This window comes from Oncorhynchus mykiss, chromosome 4 (genome assembly GCF_013265735.2).
Source record: "Oncorhynchus mykiss isolate Arlee chromosome 4, USDA_OmykA_1.1, whole genome shotgun sequence".
Lineage (NCBI taxonomy): Eukaryota > Metazoa > Chordata > Actinopteri > Salmoniformes > Salmonidae > Oncorhynchus > Oncorhynchus mykiss.
The window spans coordinates 30,409,196-30,429,491 of NC_048568.1; the positions used below are offsets into that span (position 1 = coordinate 30,409,196).

At 43.3% G+C, this 20,296-nt stretch overlaps 1 protein-coding gene across 1 annotated transcript in view; it reads right to left on the bottom strand.

Moving 5' to 3' along the window:
- LOC110522476 (MAM domain-containing glycosylphosphatidylinositol anchor protein 2) overlaps positions 1 to 20,296 on the bottom strand; it is a 376,091-nt gene that overhangs the window by 227,057 nt on the left and 128,738 nt on the right. The window contains exon 3 of the mRNA XM_021600903.2: positions 9,424 to 9,598. Coding sequence (XP_021456578.2) covers positions 9,424 to 9,598 — 175 coding nt within the window. The remainder of the gene's footprint in view (positions 1 to 9,423; positions 9,599 to 20,296) is intronic.

A 20,296-nucleotide genomic window follows, 5' to 3' on the forward strand; every position in this document is an offset into this window, starting at 1 on the left:
TTCATTTAATTTATTTTCGAACCTAGGCAATGCGTCCAGAGAATTCTCCCTTTCTCTCTTTCCTTCCATCACTTCATTGAATGTAATGTCTATTGGACGTTGTGAGTCATGGCGGATCCAGCAGTCTCTTTGGAAGGTGAACGGATAGGAAAGGAGTACACATTGATTTTATAAGTATGTATGTATGAACAAATAAAGCTGGAAATATTTCCACTCTAAATTGAAAATAAACCCGCTGGTTTCAGAAGGACAAGGAAGGAAAATCTAAATTTTTTTTTTTTTTAAGAACAGAACAAAGACTAAATTCACATTGAAATGGAAGCCCTCCTAAATTCCCACCAAAAATAAAGTCCTGTCTCTTTCTGACTTGTATCCTTATAGTAGCCATCCTTACTAGCGGTTACATTTAAGTAAGCATTTCACAGTAAAGTCTACACTTGCTGTATTCGGCGCATGTGACAAATAAAGTTTGATTTGATTTGATTTCTCAGTAGTCTAATGACATTATGAAGTAAAAACACACCTACACAACATCTGAAAATCAGATTCTACACCATTTTTCAAGGTGTTGTTGTTGAGCCCTGGCGCCCAAATAGCAATTGAAATGCTAATTAAAAATCAAGGTTGCAAAGCACTAAAAATAGCGAGAGCTGCAAAAGAGGCACACAAATTACATTCACCCCTGGGTGACAGCTATAGCATTTACCAGGAGAAATCCACTATGTTTCTGCTGGATGTGCAACACAACACCCAGCTAATGAAGTACATATGGACTACAAGGCCAGAGACAAGGGCGTCATCGGTCTAACACCATGCCCAAACCGGACCCACGGGTGTGTCCGCATGCGCCAACATGAGCAAATGGATTTTGTCCCCCTACACCAAACGTGATACTGACACGCAGGTTGAAATATCAAAACAAACTCTGAACTAATTATATTGACCTGGGGACAGGTCAAAAAGCATTAAAAGCATTAAACATTTATGCCAATTTAGCTAGTTAGCTTGCTGTTGCTAGCTAATTTATCCTATTTAGCTAGCTAGCTTGCTTTTCCTAGCTAATTTGTCCTGGAATATAAACATTGAGTTGTTATTTTACCTGAAATGAGGCCCTCTACTCTGACAATTAGTCCACAGATAAAACAGTCAACCGAATCATTTCTAGTTATCTCTATTCCTTCCAGGATTTTTCTTCTTTGGACTTTGTATGGCGATTGGCAACTAACTTTCATAATAAGGTGTATTACCGACCTCAGTTCATCTTTCAATCACCCATGTGGGTATAACCAATGAGGAGATGGCACGTGGGTATATGCTTTTAAAAGCCAATGAGGAGATGGGAGAAGCAGGACTTGCATCGCGTTCTGTGCCACAAATAGAAGCAACTTCTATTTTAGTGCCCAGCAACACATGTGCTCGTTGGCTCGCAGTGTGGGTGCAATGATTGAATAACATGTATGTGCAAATGTATTTTGCAACGGTCGCGCGACGTGAGCAATGTGGTCAGAATGTAACACTTTAAACGCTGCCGTTGCTTTAATAATGTCCTATAGAGTTGTGTTTTAAAGTCTCTACAATATAAAGGCCATAGCATTACATACAGTATTCAGTGTATACTCAATGATAAATAGGAAACCTACAAGTACAGAACTTGAGGAAATCCAGCTTGAAAGGCTCATGTACTTGAAAGTACTGTACCATGACGTTGATACTTGATATTCCCTTTTCATCCTCTTCTAGTAGCCCTTTCCTGCAGTCAATTACCAAAAGTGCCCTGTTTGGCCTCATTAGTGGAATGTTATATACAGACTCGAAATCATTGGCCACTTTAATACTGTTTACATATCTTGCATTTCTAATCTCATATGTATATATTGTATTCTATACCATCTATTGCATCTTGCCTATGCCGCTCGGTCATCGCTCCTTTATATATTTATATATACATATTCTTATTCCATCTCTTTACTTAGATTTGTGTGTATTAGGTTGTTCTTATGGAATTGTTATATTACTTGTTAGATAGTACTTCACTGTCGGAACTATAAGAACAAGCATTTCGCTACACTCGCATTAACATCTGCTAACCATGTGTATGTGACCAATACGATTGGTTTTGATTTTTAAAAACTCAACACAAATCTGGTGTTTCCATGTCAAACAGTTTTGTTATATTTCAGTCTTCTGTGATGTACATAAAGTGTAATATTGGGATGCAAACTCAAAATGTAATACATTTCAACTCTATATCTGACATGGTACATGTGTCTTCTTTGTTTGAGCCAATGAGGTGAATACTTTAGCTTCAAAGTAATTTTGTTAAAGACTACCAAGAATCACTCTGTGTGACCCTGATTTAGCCCACTGCAGTAAAAGGTTAAAGAGAGAGTTTTTCTGGAGAGCACAACTCAGGACATCATTGGACTGGGAGGCAACTAGTGAAAGCATTGGATGACGTCATTGGTTGAATGACGGTCTGGATGTCACAGCTGATGTGTCTGATAGGCTAAGCATCCCTCCCACGCTGCCCATTCAGGATTTGCCATTCATTAAACTGTAAACAATGCCATGGCAAACCAGAGAGGATTCAAAATGGCCTCTGGTCAACTTTGGTAATCTTACTGTTATAATGCTAAACCAGTGACACTGGGATGTTAGTCACTGTCTGTCCAGGGTCTATTGTATGTCTCAATAGTTTACAATCAACAGTGTGGAAGAACTAGACAGGTGAAGGCACATGTCCGTTAGACATCCACCACAAAGGCAATATGGCAGTCCAGAGCAGATGAAGGAAAGGAGACAAGGAGAGTGTTACGTTCCCCAGTTTATGTGTTGTAGTTTGTGTATTTGCATGTGTTTTATTTCAGAAAATGCCTTCCTGAAATCCCTCAAGCAGCTGATTGGTCGACTCCAGGGCTAATTGGAGAGCTGACCCCGCCCCCTCGTCAAGACACAGCTGTCTCCAATTACCCATTCCTTCTGAAGCTATATACAAGCCAGTGTTCTGTTCAGGAGAGAGAGATTTTGGAGGTAGGGATTACTGAGAGAGATTTGCTGGGAGGTCATTGCAGAGCGATTGTGATAGAGAGATTTGCTTGGAGGTCATTGCAGAGAGATTTTGCTAGAGGTTGACTTTGATGGGAGTTCATTGCTGGGAAGTTGGTATGTTTTGTGAGTTTGTTGCTCAGATAGAGCTTATTTGATGTCTTTTGTTTCTTAGTTTGTTTGTGAAATTGTTTAATATTCTGTTTCATTTGTTCCCAGGGGGAAAGGGGAAGGCACCTTGGGAGTGCTTAGGCAAGAGGCCCGCGGGCATACATATACCCGTAGTATATTCACGGTCTAGGCACACTAGGTAAGACCTGGGCGGACCACCCCCTGTATTCTGGTTAGGGCACCAGGTGGTGCTAAATTAGGTAAAAGTGGTTAGGCAGGTAAGATAAGGAGAGGGGGGGGGCTTTGAGATTTACTTTCTTTGCTTTGGTTCCGTCCAGCCCCTTTTGCCCATATTACCGTGTAAAGGAATAAAGTCCTTGTAAACGGTACCACATTCTGTCTGTTGTCATTCTTACTCGCACCTACAGTCCATACCTTTTTCACTTCACAGAGTTTAGTTGTAGCAGGGTGTTGCGTTCCCTCTTCATAGAGGCGTGCGTAACATAATAGGGGCTCATCCGGGATGTTCCAAATGTTCCATTTGAGAGGGTAACTTCTTCAGCATCTCTGAATTACATAGGCGTTCACCTTGCTGTAACGTATGGCGTAACTCCAACCCGTCCTCCTTATCCTCATCTAGGTCCCAGCCAGGCTTCAGCACCACCGCAGCCACACTGGAGACGGCGGGCTGGACCGGCTTACTTGAGGAGCTGTCGGGAGAATCGCGCACATAATATGTTTTCAGCATGTTAACATGACACACACGGGAAGAACGCCTTCGATCTGGTGTCTTTATCACATAATTGGTGTCATTGATTTTCTTTTCCACCAGATATGGTCCAGAAAAACGTGCTGACAGATGAGCCAGAGATTGGCAACAAAACTAAAACCACCACAGGAATCGGGCAGAGTGGCGCTCGTGGAACTGTTTGATTCACTTTCCCAGTGAGTTGACATGTGACATGTTTTACAAAATTGGACCACGTCAGACTTCAAACCTGGCCAGAAGAAATGAAGGACCCGGTTATAAGTCTTTGTGATCCCCAAGTGTCCAGACCACGCCTGGTCATGGGCGAGTGACAGCACCTGCTGTCGGAACGGTGTAGGAACAACCACTTGACACACTTCACTCCAGTCATTAATGGTGTCATGAGATGCCCATTTACGCATCAAAACTCCTGCTTCCATAAAGTAGGCGGTCTCTCTAGTTTTAGCTTCCTCAATGGAAATTACCGAAGCAAAACACTTGCGAAGACTGGTGTCTTCTTTTTGACATTCAATCACCTTCTCAGGGGTGACAGACAAAAGAATGTCATGTAATTGGGGCACAATTTCGTTTTCCCCTGCCTTAGTTTTTACGGGGGTAAAAACTGTCTGCATTGCAGAAGGCATACTCGGTGCATTGTCTTCTACTTTAACATTCTCAAAAATGGAACTTGCCAAATCCACCACATCTCCTAGCTTGCGAGATTGTGCCCTCGTTAACACACAAGCAGGAAAAAACATGTGGAAATGCTTGAACCAATTTCTCATCTGTAGTTCTGATTTCTGGATTGTCTACTACCTCTAACACAGGAATGACATTACCACCAGCAATATCATTCCCTAGTAGCAATGTGACTCCTTTTACTGGCAGTGTAGATACTACACCAACACGGAAACGTCCTGATACCAAGTCTGACACTAAGTGGACCCCAATGTACAGGTACGGTTTTTGTCTCTATCCCCTGTAATATGACATGTGAGCCACAATACGTTTCAGGAGACCAGGGTAAAGCATCAGTAATGATTACTGACTGCGCCGCCCCGGTGTCTCGTAGGATTTGGATAGATCAGCATTGATCAGCTTGTTCTCCTGTTAAGGAAACATAACCGGCAGAGATAAACGGAGTATAGACAGGATCCGGTTTCTCAAATGCTGAATCAATAACTTGATCCAATGGACGAGTCAAAGACTTGACTAAACCCAAACTTTTCATTTTTGGGGACGGTGACTGGGACTGTTGCGGTTTATTTTTCAAAACTGTGCAGTCCGCAATCACGTGACCCTTTTGGTGACAGTAAAAACATTCACGGATTTCATGAAAAGGCTTAGGGTTTTCAGAGGAAAAGCGACCTGAACGAGGAACTGATGACGTAATCGTCCGGACTTCAAAACGAGGTGCACCAAAGACAGTCTTGTGTGTCAAAACGTACTCATCTGCCAACACTGCTGCTTGGGCCAATGTCGCCAGTTTCTGTTCATTTAAATGAACTACAATCCTATCTGGGAGGTTGCCTTTAAAGTCCTCCAACAGCATCAACTCCTTAATATCAGCAAAGGTGTTAGCTTTGCTGGCTGAACACCAGCGACTAAACAGAGACTCTTTGTCCCTAGCAAATTCAACAAATGTACGGTGAGATGTTTTTTTGTGGTTCCTGAAGCGCTGTCTATAAGCTTCAGGCACCAACTCATAAGCCCGCAACACAGTAGTTTTAACTGTATTGTAGTGTAAACTGTCTTCCAGGGAGAGAGCAGCTACTACTTCCTGGGCTTTCCCAAACAATTTACATTGTAACAGGAGCGGCCAAACCTCGAGTGGCCAATGCAGCGCAGCGGCCACACGCTCAAACACAGAGAAATAAGAATCAACTTCCGACTCTCGGAATGGAGGGACTAAAGCTATGTTTTTACTCACATCGAAGTGGGTTTGATGATGAGCAGCTTGTAGAGTCGCACTGGAGGCAGCGTCTAGCTCCAGTTGTCGGATCCTCACCTCCTTGTCAGCTTCTATTTTCCTAATTTCAAGTTCAAAATTCATCTGTCTCTCTTTATCTTTTTGCTCCATTTCTAACCGAGCCAGCCTCACTTTCAGCCTAGCAGTTCCATCCGAACGACCCGAAGCAGAAGATAAAGGATCGAATCGGGGCAATGTAAAAGGGGTACGAGGAACCCCTTCCTCCGCCTTGTCCTCCGACTTGGCATCGGAAGGTCTACCCGTCTCCTCTCCTTGCAATGAGAGAATCCGTTCTCTCACTAAACCCTCCCTGACTAGCAACAAAAGCTCAGCCTTTAGGGCTTTCTCAGGGAAAACAAATCCATAATGGTCAGCTATAGCTATAAGGTCTACTTTACAAAACCTACCCAAACAATCAATAGAGGGCGCTTCAAAAAACTTGGAGATGGCTGAGGCAGCCATCTTATACAATACAGTCTCCTGAACACACTAACTAAACAAGTCATCCAAACTCACAACCTACCATCACACCTCAATCACTAACCACAGAGAGCTCAGAGCAGCAGGGTCCGGTGGGTTTAATGGAAAGATCCCGGATGAGCCCCCATTATGTTACGCACGCCTCTATGAAGAGGGAACGCAACACCCTGCTAACACTAAACTCTCTGTGAAGTGAAAACGGTATGGACTGTAGGTGCGAGTAAGAATGACAACAGACAGAATGTGGTACCGTTTACAAGGACTTTATTCCTTTACACGGTAATATGGGCAAAAGGGGCTGGACGGAACCAAAGCAAAGAAAGTAAATCTCAAAGCCCCCCCTCTCCTTATCTTACCTGCCTAACCACTTTTACCTAATTTAGCACCACCTGGTGCCCTAACCAAAATACAGGGGGTGGTCCGCCCAGGTCTTACCTAGTGTGCCTAGACAGTGAATATACTACGGGTATATGTATGCCCGCGGGCCTCTTGCCTAAGCACTCCCAAGGTGCCTTCCCCTTTCCCCCCTGGGAACAAATGAAACAGAATATTAAACAATTTCACAAACAAACTAAGAAACAAAAGACATCAAATAAGCTCTATCTGAGCAACAAACCCACAAAACATACCAACTTCCCAGCAATGAACTCCCATCAAAGTCAACCTCTAGCAAAATCTCTCTGCAATGACCTCCAAGCAAATCTCTCTATCACAATCGCTCTGCAATGACCTCCCAGCAAATCTCTCTCAGTAATCCCTACCTCCAAAATCTCTCTCTCCTGAACAGAACACTGGCTTGTATATAGCTTCAGAAGGAATGGGTAATTGGAGACAGCTGTGTCTTGACGAGGGGGCGGGGTCAGCTCTCCAATTAGCCCTGGAGTCGACCAATCAGCTGCTTGAGGGATTTCAGGAAGCCATTTCCTGAAATAAAACACATGCAAATACACAAACTACAACACATAAACTGGGGAACGTAACAGAGAGAAAGAAAGCCACTACTTCCCCCTCCTTCCAAGTTCCAAGCTTTCTAACCATCACCTATTCCAAAGCCCTTGCTCACGTCAGAACTAATATACAGGTACAACGACTGAGAGCCACACAGACATGCAGGGGCCAAGAGGAGACAGGGAGGGAAATAGAGAGAGAGAGAGAGAGAAAGGAGAGAGAGGGAAATAGAAAGGGGAAATGGAGACAGAAGGAAAGAGAGAACAGGCATAGAAAGAGCCTTGGCGACAGTGTGGCTAAACACCAGCCACACAGACAGACCCTGCCCATTGTGACAGACTGAGAAGAGTGATTGGCAGATGGAAGAGAGGCTTTGGATGTCAGATGAAAGCGTTTTTTCTTAACCCCTGCCTTGACAAGGAAATGAGAGGAGAGAAGAGAAGAGGAGAGAAGAGGCAGAAGCAGAAGCAAAAGCAGAGGCAGAGGCCGCCGAGAGGCAGAAAGGAGAGGCAGAGAAGAGGCAGAGAGAGGCGAGGCAGAGAGGCGAGACAGAGGAGAGAGATCGAGACAGAGGAGAAAGGCGAGGCAGAGGAGAGAGGAGAAGCAGCGGAGAGAGGAGAAAGGAGAGACAGAGAGGAGAGACAGAGACAGCACTGCAGACTGCTCTGTGTTCTGACACAGAGAGAGTGGGAGAAGAGGAGAACACAAGCCCAAAGTTTATCACTGGCAGTGATGTTACGGAAGGGAAAGTGCTGGTTTTAAGTGCTTGAAGTTGGTTTGTCTGGGACAGATGATTTTTGCTTGTCTAGGGTTCAGACGAGAGCAACCATCCTTCATTTAAGTGCACCTCTGTGGAGTTGTGGATTGCATCTAAAGAAGGTGCCCCGGACAACTCCAATCAGACCTCACTATTGAAATGGCTAGTTTGGCTGGGCTGGAACTTGCTGGATTTGGCTAGGCTGGAACCTACTGGGTTTGGCACAGCTGGAACCTACGGCGTTTGGCACGGCTGGAATCTACTGGGTTTGGCTCGGCTGGAACCTACTGGGTTTGGCTCGGCTGGAACCAACTGGGTTTGGCTCGGCTGGAACCAACTGGGTTTGGCACGGCTGGAACCTACTGGGTTTGGCTCGGTTGGAACCTACTAGGTTGGGTTGTTAAGACTGTTAGCCACTGTAGAATTTCTCCAACAAAAACACACGATGTCTGGTCTAGGACCCCAACTCAATCAAGTGCAGTCTGAAGATAGAGGAAAACGGCAATGCTGGTTCACATATAATGTTTACACTGCATCAGATGTTGGTAACTGTGTTACAAATAACACACCTTGCAACCTGTTTTTCTTACACTCTTACAGACATTGTCATTGGATATTTATGCAAAAAACCACACCTGTTCACACCCTTTAAAATTTAACTCGTAGTAACTGGAGTCGTAGTGCAGAGGAACAGCCTGGAGGGGGGTTGTAGCTGTGATGGAAGTGCACTGACGTGTGTCTTCACCACTCATCAATTGATGAGGTGAACAGGACAATCAATGGCCGATCAATAAAAACAATACAGTGTATGGCCATTCAGTTTAATGGATCCCAACAGACATTTCCATTTTATGGGGCCGGGATTGAAACCAGAGTACTTACAGTACATGGATAGACACAACATGACAATAAAGTGCCTTTTTAATTTAATCAACAATCTGGATACACAGAGCATCACCAAAGCACCTCTGGAAAGAAAGCATTTTGGGGCGACAGGTAGCCTAGTGGTTAGAGCGTTGGGACAGTAACCAAAAAGTCGCTAGATCGAATTCCCGAGCTAACAAGGTAAAAAGCTGTCGTTCTGCCCCTGAACAAGGCAGTTAACCCACTGTTCCTAGGTTGTCATTGTAAATAAGAATTTGTTCTTAACTGACTTGCCTAGTTAAACAAAGGTTTAATACAAAAATGACAAATGTACCAAACCTTATCGTTGTGTTTGAAATCTAGTTGAAAATGAAAATGAAACAAGAACTGTATACTGACTCGTTACTTTGGATTTGGTGCAACATTGAGAAGGTACACTGAGATAACAAGAAAACAATGTTGGCCCAACCACTGTGTCCGACGGTAATTTGCAGGACTTACAGTAGACGTCGACCCGTATGGACTTGATGGCCGGGGAGCCCAAGCCGTTCTCAGCCTTGCAGTAGTAGCGTCCCCCTTGGTGTCTCTGGATCTTGGTGATGTGCAGCGTCTCGTTAAACACACTCGAGTCCTGGAAGCGGTCAGACACACTGCCTGCTGTCTTGGTCCATCGGATCTGGTGGAGGAAATATGGTTGTTTAGATGACTTAGACGTAGGATCTTAATTTGAGCCAGTTTGCTACAGCAGGAAAATAATCCTGCAGCAACAGAACATTTTTATTATTATGTGGATGATAATTAATGGAGATTTTTGTAGGGGTAAAGGGAAATCAAGTCTGAAATGTCAAAGTGGAAATTACAAACTTCAGAAGCCTTTTAAAAACCTCAACTATATAACACCTCAAATATACTACACGTTTCTGTTAACCCCTTTCAGCCCTGGAAAGGTGAGTCTTTACTCTACCAATTTCATCTTCTCATTACAACCACATCTAATACACTGTCTGACTCTTCCCCTCCTCAAAGAAGATCTGATATCTCTATCTGTTAGAGTAAAACCCTCAATCACAACTTCACTGTCTTTCACTAACTGGTGCAACACCCTTAACCCTGTAGCAGGGGGTGGTAATGAAAGGTGAACTAGCATTCAGTTCATTCCTCTGGTCTACAACATGGAGGTGTAATTGACCCTCCATCATCTTTGTCTCTCCCGTTCTCATTAAAGCAGCCTGGACAGGTGGTGCAGGCTGACAGAGACAGAACCACTGAACATGGGAGTTAATTCATCTCTTTTTTTAAGCTACTGCTATATCACCCCACTGGGTTAGCTAAGCGACAGCATACCCAAACATGTAAGTACTGTATGTATGCACATAAGTGCTCACACACAGACTGGTTTTGCCTCCACAGTCAACACAAACAACATATCTCTGCTGTCTGTGTGAGCAGAGAGAGAGAGAGAGAGAGAGAGAGAGAGAGAGAGAGAGAGAGAGAGAGAGAGAGAGAGAGAGAGAGAGAGAGAGAGAGAGAGAGAGAGAGAGAGAGAGAGAGAGAGAGAGAGAGAGAGAGAGAGAGAGAGAGAGAGAGAGAGAGAGAGAGAGAGAGAGAGAGAGAGAGAGAGAGAGAGAGAGAGAGAGAGAGAGAGAGAGAGAGAGAGAGAGAGAGAGAGAGAGAGAGAGAGAGAGAGAGAGAGAGAGAGAGAGAGAGAGCTACGCAGCATATCATTATCACCGCCGTTTTGTTAGTGTGTTTGTTAGTGTGAAATCAAATGTTATTTGTCACATGCGCCGAATACAACAAATGTAGACTTTACTTTGAAATGCTTATTTACGAGGTCTTTCCTAACAATTCAGAAATAAAAAGTACAAAAAAACATATTTTTCCTAGAATAGGAAATAGTAACACAATAACAAGGCTACAGTGTATGTGTGTGATGCATCAGAGTGGGGTTCAAACCCTAACATTCCATCTGTTGTCCAAGCTAGAGGCCAAAGTCAGAGACAGAGAGAACACACTTCAGATGTATGTAGCCATGGAGTTTATTATTAGCCTGACAACAGTCCTTCTCTGGCCTCAGGCTGTTGTTCACAGTGGGGGAAGAACAAACTAACTAGCCACGGTCTTTGTATGTCGGATAAACTAGCCTTAGTTTATATGTCACATTAAAAGGGAACTAAAACTCAGAGATCCTACCCGCACGCGTTAAGCAAAAGTTCAACAACATGAACTCTCCCCAGAAGTTATTAAATAAGTTATGAGGATAAATTAGATTGTTCTCTGAATTCTCATTCCACCATCCTTTCTCCTTCCTCTCCTTTACTTCTCCTCCAGATACAGTACCATCATAAATACTAAGAGAGACAGTGAGAGAGTGAGAAAAAAAGTGAGAGAGAGAAAGACGGAGATATAGACTGAGACAGAGAGAGAGCTGGCTTCAGCACAATTCAGTATTCTACCAGCTTATATTCTCCCATTTATTTCCTCTCCTTTGCCTTTTGTGTAAAGAGCTTTTGAGTTCCAGCAAAGCACCAATATCAGTGTATTGTTCGAGTGCCACTAAGAAGTGAGTATTCAAATAGCATCCATGGTTTTCAAAGGGAAAGTGGTACTGTTTGTTTCACATGACGGTATACCACATCATCTGACTTACTGAGAAGCTTTGAAAGTCTTTCCGGGAGCCCCACAGCCATTTTGCTCTACACTCTTTCTTTTAAACTTCCTTTGTGTGGGTGCTAGGGTATGTCTGTCTGCCTGGGAGCTAGTGTATGTCTGTCTGTCTGGGAGCTAGTGTATGTCTGTCTGCCTGGGAGCTAGGGTATGACTGTCTGTCTGGGTGCTAGTGTATGTCTGTCTGTCTGGGAGCTAGTGTATGTCTGTCTGCCTGGGAGCTAGTGTATGTCTGTCTGCCTGGGAGCTAGGGTATGTCTCTGTCTGTCTGGGAGCTAGTGTATGTCTGTCTGCCTGGGAGCTAGGGCATGTCTGTCTGCCTGGGTGCTAGGGTATGTCTGTCTGTCTGGGAGCTAGGGTATGTCTTTCTGTGTATATCCACCAGGGCATTGTGAGAGTAAGCCTGGGAGTACAGTTTGACCCTCTCTTCTCTTCTTGATCTAAGACAATCATTGAAGATCTGAGAGGAATGACTGTGTATTTATCTTTATTATAATACATGTAGCTCAATCCAAGCTGAGTTTCAATTCAGCTGATACCCATGTAGCTCTTTCTAATAATGTAGAGGGCAGTGACTAAGGGTTAAGGGCTGAGGATAGACTTATACAGGCTGAAAGTTATGGCCACACTTCCTAATGTCACAATTTAACACTTTAATTTTAGGGCATATGATCTCCCACGCTGCAACGCTGTACCTGCCCCCCTCTCTGTCTTCTTTGAGCTCTCAAGGTTTCCGAAGGAGATGGTCTCTAAAAAGCCAAGTGTGGCCAACTGTGGTGTAAAGTACTTAAGTTAAAATATTGTAAAGGAAGCCGTTTTTGGGGGTATCTGTGCTTTACTATTCACATTTTTGACAACTTTTACTTTTACTCCACTAACATAAAGATAACCCCATTTTCTCAGTATCCAATTGGTAGTTACAGTCTTGCCTCATTACTGCAACTCCCAACTCAGGAGAGCCGTGCATCCTCTGCATCCTCTGAAGCACAACCCACAGAAGTTGGAAAAAACACCGTACACCTGGCGACAGTGTTAGTGTGCACTGTACCCGGCCCACCACAGGAGTCGCTAGTGCACGATGGGATAAGGACAGCCTAGCCCGGAGGAGGCTGGACCAATTACGCCCCATGGGTCTCCTGGTCGTGGCCGGCTGCGACAGAGCCTGGACTCGAACCCAGAATCTCGAGCTTACACTGCAGTGCAATAGACCACTGCGCCACTCGTGAGGCCCCATAAAGATGTACTTTTTACTCCCATACATTTTCCCTGACACCAAAAAGTACTCGTTAGATTTAGAATTCTCAGGCAGGACAGAAGTATTGTCCAATTCATGCACCTTCATCCACATTCCCACTGCCTCTGATCTGACGGACTATACACAAACACTGCATTTCTAAATTATGTTTGAGTGTTGAAGTGTGCCCGTCTGTCTGTACATTTTAAAAACAAGAAAATTATACTGTCTGGTTTGCTTAATATAAGGAATTGACGTATAGCATTTACTTTTACTCAAGTATGACAATTGAGTACTTTTTTCACTACTGTACTTACTGAAATTTAAAACCAGAAACTTTTAAACTTTTAGCATTTTATTGGGTAACTTTTGCTTTTACTTGAGGCATTTTCTATTAAGGTATCTTTACTTTTACTTGAGTACCTTTTCCACCACTGGTGGCCAAGTATGACAATAGAGTACCTTTTCCACCACTGATGGCCAAGTATGACAATAGAATGGCAAGAGAAAAACAGACATGGGTACATATCACAGACTGACTGATTTTCAATGTCTTTTCAACCCAAAATACTTTTTTTCAATGTCTTTTGCTCATAGCTTTGGCCGTCTCTCTTTCCAGTTCTCTGCTGCCAATGACTGGAACGAACTACAAAAATCTCTGAAACTGGAAACACTTATCTCCCTCACTAGCTTTAAGCACCAACTGTCAGAGCAGCTCACAGATTACTGCACCTGTACATAGCCCACCTATAATTTAGCCCAAACAACTACCTCTTTCGCAACTGTATTTAATTTATTTATTTATTTTGCTCCTTTGCACCCCATTATTTTTATTTCTACTTTGCACATTCTTCCATTGCAAAACTACCATTCCAGTGTTTTACTTTCTATATTGTATTTACCTTGCCACCATGGCCTTTTTTGCCTTTACCTCCCTCCTCACCTCATTTGCTCACATTGTATATAGACTTGTTTATACTGTATTATTGACTGTATGTTTGTTTTACTCCATGTGTAACTCTGTGTCGTTGTATCTGTCGAACTGCTTTGCTTTATCTTGGCCAGGTCGCAATTGTAAATGAGAACTTGTTCTCAACTTGCCTACCTGGTTAAATAAAGGTAAAATACATTTGTTTTTTTTAAATAGGGAATACTGTTCATTTCAACTAAGATTGAAAGGTCTGAATCACAGACTTAACAGGTACCAAATCATAAACAACAGAAGACGAATATCCAACCATCCATCCAACCATCAAACAATCCAGCCAACCATCCATCCATCCAACCAACCATTTAACTATCCAACTATCCAACCAGCCAACTATCCAACCATCCAACCACACAACCATCCAAGTGGCTGTACCATAGCCCAGGGAGAATGGGGGTGTCTAGGATCACACTCCACACTCCAGGCCACAACTAACCCCTGGATAAACTACAATATCTTTAGCTATATCCTCCCATGATTATACAATACTGGGGGCAGCTATACCCAATCTTCCCACTCCAGGGAACCAACTACAGTATCTACAGTAACTATATTATTATACAGCCTTTGGCCCCCTGGCATAGATGCTAGCCTGCTAGACCCTAGCCTGCTTAACACTCATGGCTGTATGCGGCTAAATTAAACCACCTGACCCTCTTACCCACCTGTCTGAACTTGACCCAGCAGATAATTGAAACAAAAATGGGCGGTGTTGGGTGTTTACTCTGTGGTGTAGCTGGCGTGATGGTGCGCGCGTGTGTGTGTGTGTGTGTGTGTGCTCAGTGGTGTTGCTGGCATAGTCAGACTGTGTCCTCAAACACAGTGTGAGCGTACAGACTGGAGGCAGGCCAGAGTCCAGTTCAGAAGATACCTCAGGGGAGAGAGAAAGATGGCTCTATCATGGGAATTACATCTCATAGTGGCTGTCACTGCATCCATTATTTCACAGGTGCTGAGTGAAACCAGTCCAATCTAATACCTGTCTCTGTCAGATTGTAATGTTTTGGTGAACCCAAAAAAGTGATTGTGACGAATCCTTTTACACACTTATAATATGGTGAATGCCAATTGATAAACAATTTAACATTGACTTAACTCTTCAACATAACTTAGATTCCAGTCGGTCTAGTTACTATGTACATTTTGCTTGGCTACCCAGACTCATTGCTCCAGCCAAACGCCACACCACGCCCATGAACGTTTTTTCTCCGACCCCTCTAGAATGCGAACACATTCGAACCATCCGATTGGTCCCAGAAATTAATGGGCAGGGCCAGAGCCAGAATACACGTGGGTGAAGTAGTACAGCGTTTTCGAAGTACATAATTAGCTTTGATACTCTGATTGGTTAGAGACGATCCAATCACTGATGACTTTCACCACAAACAACGTCACCACAAACGACTTTCAATGATGGAAGATTCAGACTGAGATGTAGCGAACGACAGAGCAGTGGAAGAATTCAGTGTGAGTAGTTGGCCAAATGTACATTGCTGCCGAATTGAATGTTGCTTATGATGAATAGGCTTATAATTGCATCTCTTTGGAGTACATTGGCTACTTCCAGGCTTTGTTTCTAATAGCAAGACCTTATAAAGGGCAAGGCCTTGCAACTGATGCTCAGAGGGTTGATCCTCTATGAACAGATACACATTGTTCTTCTGCATTATCACTGTTCACCTACATAGTGCAGAATATGTGAATGTAAGAATGAAAGCTTCTGTACGTGTGAGAGCCAGTAAAGTGCATGTCTGCGTCCCAAATAAACGTGATTCCCTACATAGTGCAGGGTCCCAGGGCCCCCTGGTCAAAAGTAGTGCACTAGAAAGTGAATAGGGTGCTGTTTGGGACGTAGCCATGTTGTGCCCTCTTCATAATAAAAGCCAACATGCTGTATGGAACAGAATGTCACCAAGGAGAATGTTCTATTAATCTTCCAATCTAACATTCCTTTTAGTGTGTGTGTGTGTAGGATTTTATTATTAGACTGTCTCTATTTTCCTGATGCGGGGGGCGGACGCGGGATGGAGAACCTCACGCTGTGAGAAAGTGGACATCTGGTTGGACGAGAGCCACAGTCTCCATCAGTGGGGGGTCTGAGGGGGATGTGGGTCATTTAAAGAGCGTTGCATGTTTATAGACCTGAAAATATTGAAATGCTGGTCAAATTGGTAACAATGGCCCTGTTTAGGTCACAGTTGGCTTGCTCACTTTGTGCGGCGCTGGTGCTATAACTGTCTCTCACACGTCTCAGTCAGGGTACTACCAAGGGAGCTGCTTGTTCTTACTTAGGGAGAAGGACAAGCCCACTGGGCACACACATGTTGAATCAATGTTGTTTCCACATCATTTCAATAAAATTTGTTGTATAAACGTGGAATAGACATTTATTTGTGCCCAGCGGGAGGTATGTCGTGTAATGGGGATGTCTTTAGGTGTATGCAAATGATAAAATAGTACAGGGATTGTGACATGACTTTATAGAGATTAACTTCACAATGACAATGACTCCAATGTCATGTGAGGTTAATATGGATCAGTGGCTTGGTGGATATTGGTAGCAACACCAAAGTTGTGGGTTCAACTCCACATATACATTTATATTGTATGTGTGTTAACTAAGTTGCTTTTTATAACACTGCCAACTTTAAGAAGAATATAAGAATACTTTCCTTTCAGATAGCAGACATTCTTTGTTTTGTTTTCAATCCCACCCATGCACCATTGGTCATTTCAAAAATGTCATGACAAGTGTTCCCCTTCCTCCTAATCAAAACTTTATCTTTCTTCTCTTTCTTTTCTATATACTGTAACCTTGCTCCTCTCTTGGGGGAGGAAAGAGTTAAGTCAAATTAGCATGCAGTAGAACAAACAAACTTTGAAAAGAGGAAAAAAGGAGGAAAAAACATGCAGAGGCTAAGACTATGAACTCGCTTGGAAGATTTAATTCCAATGAAAAGATGAAGGGTTATTCTTCACTTACAACTCTATACTTGATAAGAGCGGACACACCTTATGTTTTCCCAACAACCTCAGGACTAGCACACCAGCACCAACTACCCCCAAATAACCCCCTCTTCTTCCTATCTACTCTTTAGTCCCTACAACCCCCCCTAACCCTTCGTACCCCCCTCTACCACCCCAGAACCACCTGAGACCCAGGCTGCTCCATCTCTAAGCACAGAGTGACGGCCCTGTTCCTCCCCTGCCATGGGATCTGACTGGGGCTCATAATGACTCACTATCAAAGGAAATCCTGACTCCTGCTATTGCCGTGTAGCCATTTGATCTCTCTCTCTCTCTCCCCATCTTTCTCTCTCTCCCTCTCTGTCGTTATCCTTCTCTATCGCTCTCCCTCCTCTCTCTCTCTCTCACCCCATCTTTCTCTCTCTCCCTCTCTGTCGTTATCCTTCTCTATCGCTCTCCCTCCTTCTCTCTCTCTCTCTCTCACTTTTATCACACATTTTAATGAACAGGATAGAGGATAGAAGTCAAGGCAGGGGAAATAACAAGTTGTCACTACGGATGAGAGCAGAAGATGAATCGCGAGTCGGAGTGTTTCACTAATTTAAGTGGCCCTCACCTTTTCAATGGGAATTAAAAAATCAATAGCCTTCTCTGCATCTGAATCAACAGGACAGGACGTGTACAAATGAATGCTAAATATATCGATCAAAGGGGAATTAAATATTAATTAATGTAAATGGCGGACAATCCCGTCCCTAGATATTTCTGAGTCCCATTTAATTTGTCTAATCGAGCAAATTGGATACAATGTTGGACACATGTACTACTTACCAGAAAAAGGTAATACATTATTGTCAAGTCTTAGCAGCACCGTTGCAGAGCTGACAGGATGTTCTGTTTTACATGATAGAGAATAATGTCTGTTCTACATCAATTTATGTCCGAATGTTCTGTAATATAATATCATCTGAACTATCCCCTTGAAGACTCATCGTGGGTGGGAATAAGCATTTGATTGAAACTGTCAAGAACCAATCAAAAGTACTTTGCCCTGGGGGCTCAACACTTTAATTGGTTGGAATCCCAGAGCTTAATTAAACGCAGAGCATGGATGAAAAGATCCTTGTTAAGATGCTGAGGACCCACTCTGCTCCCTCCTCCTGCATTCACAACACACATCAACATGTTTCCTGTCTTTATTTATTAATTTATTTACTTGCCTTGTGATGTTGACTAGGCAGATGTGGTTTCTGTTTTGTCTTCACAATTCTCATTAGATCTGCCAGCTTTTAATTATGAATATGCAGGTGCACAGTACAATACGGAGCAGCAATAATTGGGGGATTACATTTATAAGCCGGTTCAGTGGGGAGACGCGTGGAGTGAGAGCTCTGTGGAGCTGATACAGAATCTAATACAGCCCAGACCTAGCTAAGCATATGTAAGGGATAATCAAAGAGGGGCTATGAGCTCTATGGAAAATAATGAACGATGTGGAAGGTGTGCTCCACAATCAGTTACCGGAGTGAAACTGACCTTCCACGGAGTTGCATTATTTTCCAGAGAACGCATGGAGCCCCGAGCTGATTATCCATTTAATACCATGGCTATAATTTAACACATTTGCCACTCCTGAAGTAGCTAGCACGTTTACTTGATACTGTAGCTAAAGTAGTTGCTGTTGTAACCAAACAAACAGACTTGCTAGTTTAGCTAGACAAACCATCAGGCCTAGCTTGCTATTATGAAAATTGAAATCAACAATACCAATACTGTTTTCAAATAGACTTTTGTTTTCAAAAGCAGTTCAAACAAAACACGTGAAAATAAACTATAGCCATTGAATTCTACCGTGAAAATATACTGTGTGTTATAAGGAAATAATGCATGCTCTGGAATGCCCTTTAAGCCAATCAGAAAGGAGTATTCAACAATGACATGGCATAAAAAATATTATAAACTGGGTGGTTTGAACCCTGAATGCTGATTGGCTGACAGCCATGGTTTATCAGACCGTACACCACGGGTATGACAAAACATTTATTTTTACTGCTCTAATTACTTTGTTAACCAGTTTAAAATAGCAATAAGGCACCTCAGGGGTTTGTGATATATGGCCAATATGCCATGGCTAAGGGCTGTATCCAGCACCGCCCTTAGCCTTGGTATATTGGCCATAAAACATACCCCCTCTGGCCTTATTGCTTTATGATTCAATGATACCATACAGCAGTATCTATTGCTAGACTAGAGATAAGCCCCTAGCTATAGTTAGTCAGTGGTTGCACATCTAACTAGCTGGAATGAAGCTGGAATGAAGCTGTGCTGGATAGAACAGTAGAAATGTTTATATTTCTGTTTACGGTTTACAGCAGGTCTCCAGATACCCAGAACTGCCTGACCAGCCTGATTGGGTGTCCAGCTTACATCTGTGCAAATCTGTGTGTGTCCAGCAATGGATTGAAACATCCAACCGTGCCTCAAGTGTTGTGCTGAAGGTTCACCACATACCCAAAGTGTTGTGGGTTCCTGTCCTGAAACAACCCTTGACTTCCTACCCTCTATACACATTTTGATATCTGAGAGGATTGGACAGGTGTAAGCAATACGGCCAAAATTCCACCAAGCCTATCAGAGGGTAAGGTGGAGCTCTCACCATGTTACCAACATCAATTCTTCTCAGATCTCCACAAGTGTCTAGACCAGGGATGTCAACCTAATTTTGTCCCGGGGGCCGCATTCCGTCTTCATGAGGTCCGGAGGGCCGCACTGAAAATGTGTTCTATTTCCTCATCGTCAAAATTGGGGGGAGGGGGGGGGGGAATAGTCCCACATCCATCCTAGGGCTGTTATGATGACCGTATTACCGCCACATTGGCAGTCACGAGTCATGGACTACCTGACATGATGACTCCTTGCTGTCCCCAGTCCACCTGACCGTGCTGCTGCTCCAGTTTCAACTGTTCTGCCTTATTATTATTCGACCATGCTGGTCATTTATGAACATTTGAACATCTTGGCCATGTTCTGTTATAATCTCCAGAAGAGGACTGGCCACACCACATAGCCTGGTTCCTCTCTAGGATTCTTCCTAGGTTTTGGCCTTTCTAGGAAGTTTTTCCTAGCCACCGTGCTTCTACACCTGCATTAATTGCTGTTTGGGGTTTTAGGCTGGGTTTCTGTACAGCACTTTGAGATATCAGCTGATGTACGAAGGGCTATATAAATACATTTGATTTGATTTGATTTTATTCATGACACGGGTCAAATTCCATGTCGATATAGGACTCGCTTTACTGTGATACTTTCTTACTTTTTTTTATACTATAGATACTTTTATACCTGTTTCCTCCAGCATCTTCACAAGGTCCTTTGCTGTTGTTCTGGGATTGATTTTCACTTTCGCACCAAAGTACATTCATCTCTAGGAGACAGAATGCGTCTCCTTCCTGAGCGGTATGACGGCTACGTGGTCCTGTCATGCACAAAGTAAATGTCCTAACCGACTTACCAAAACC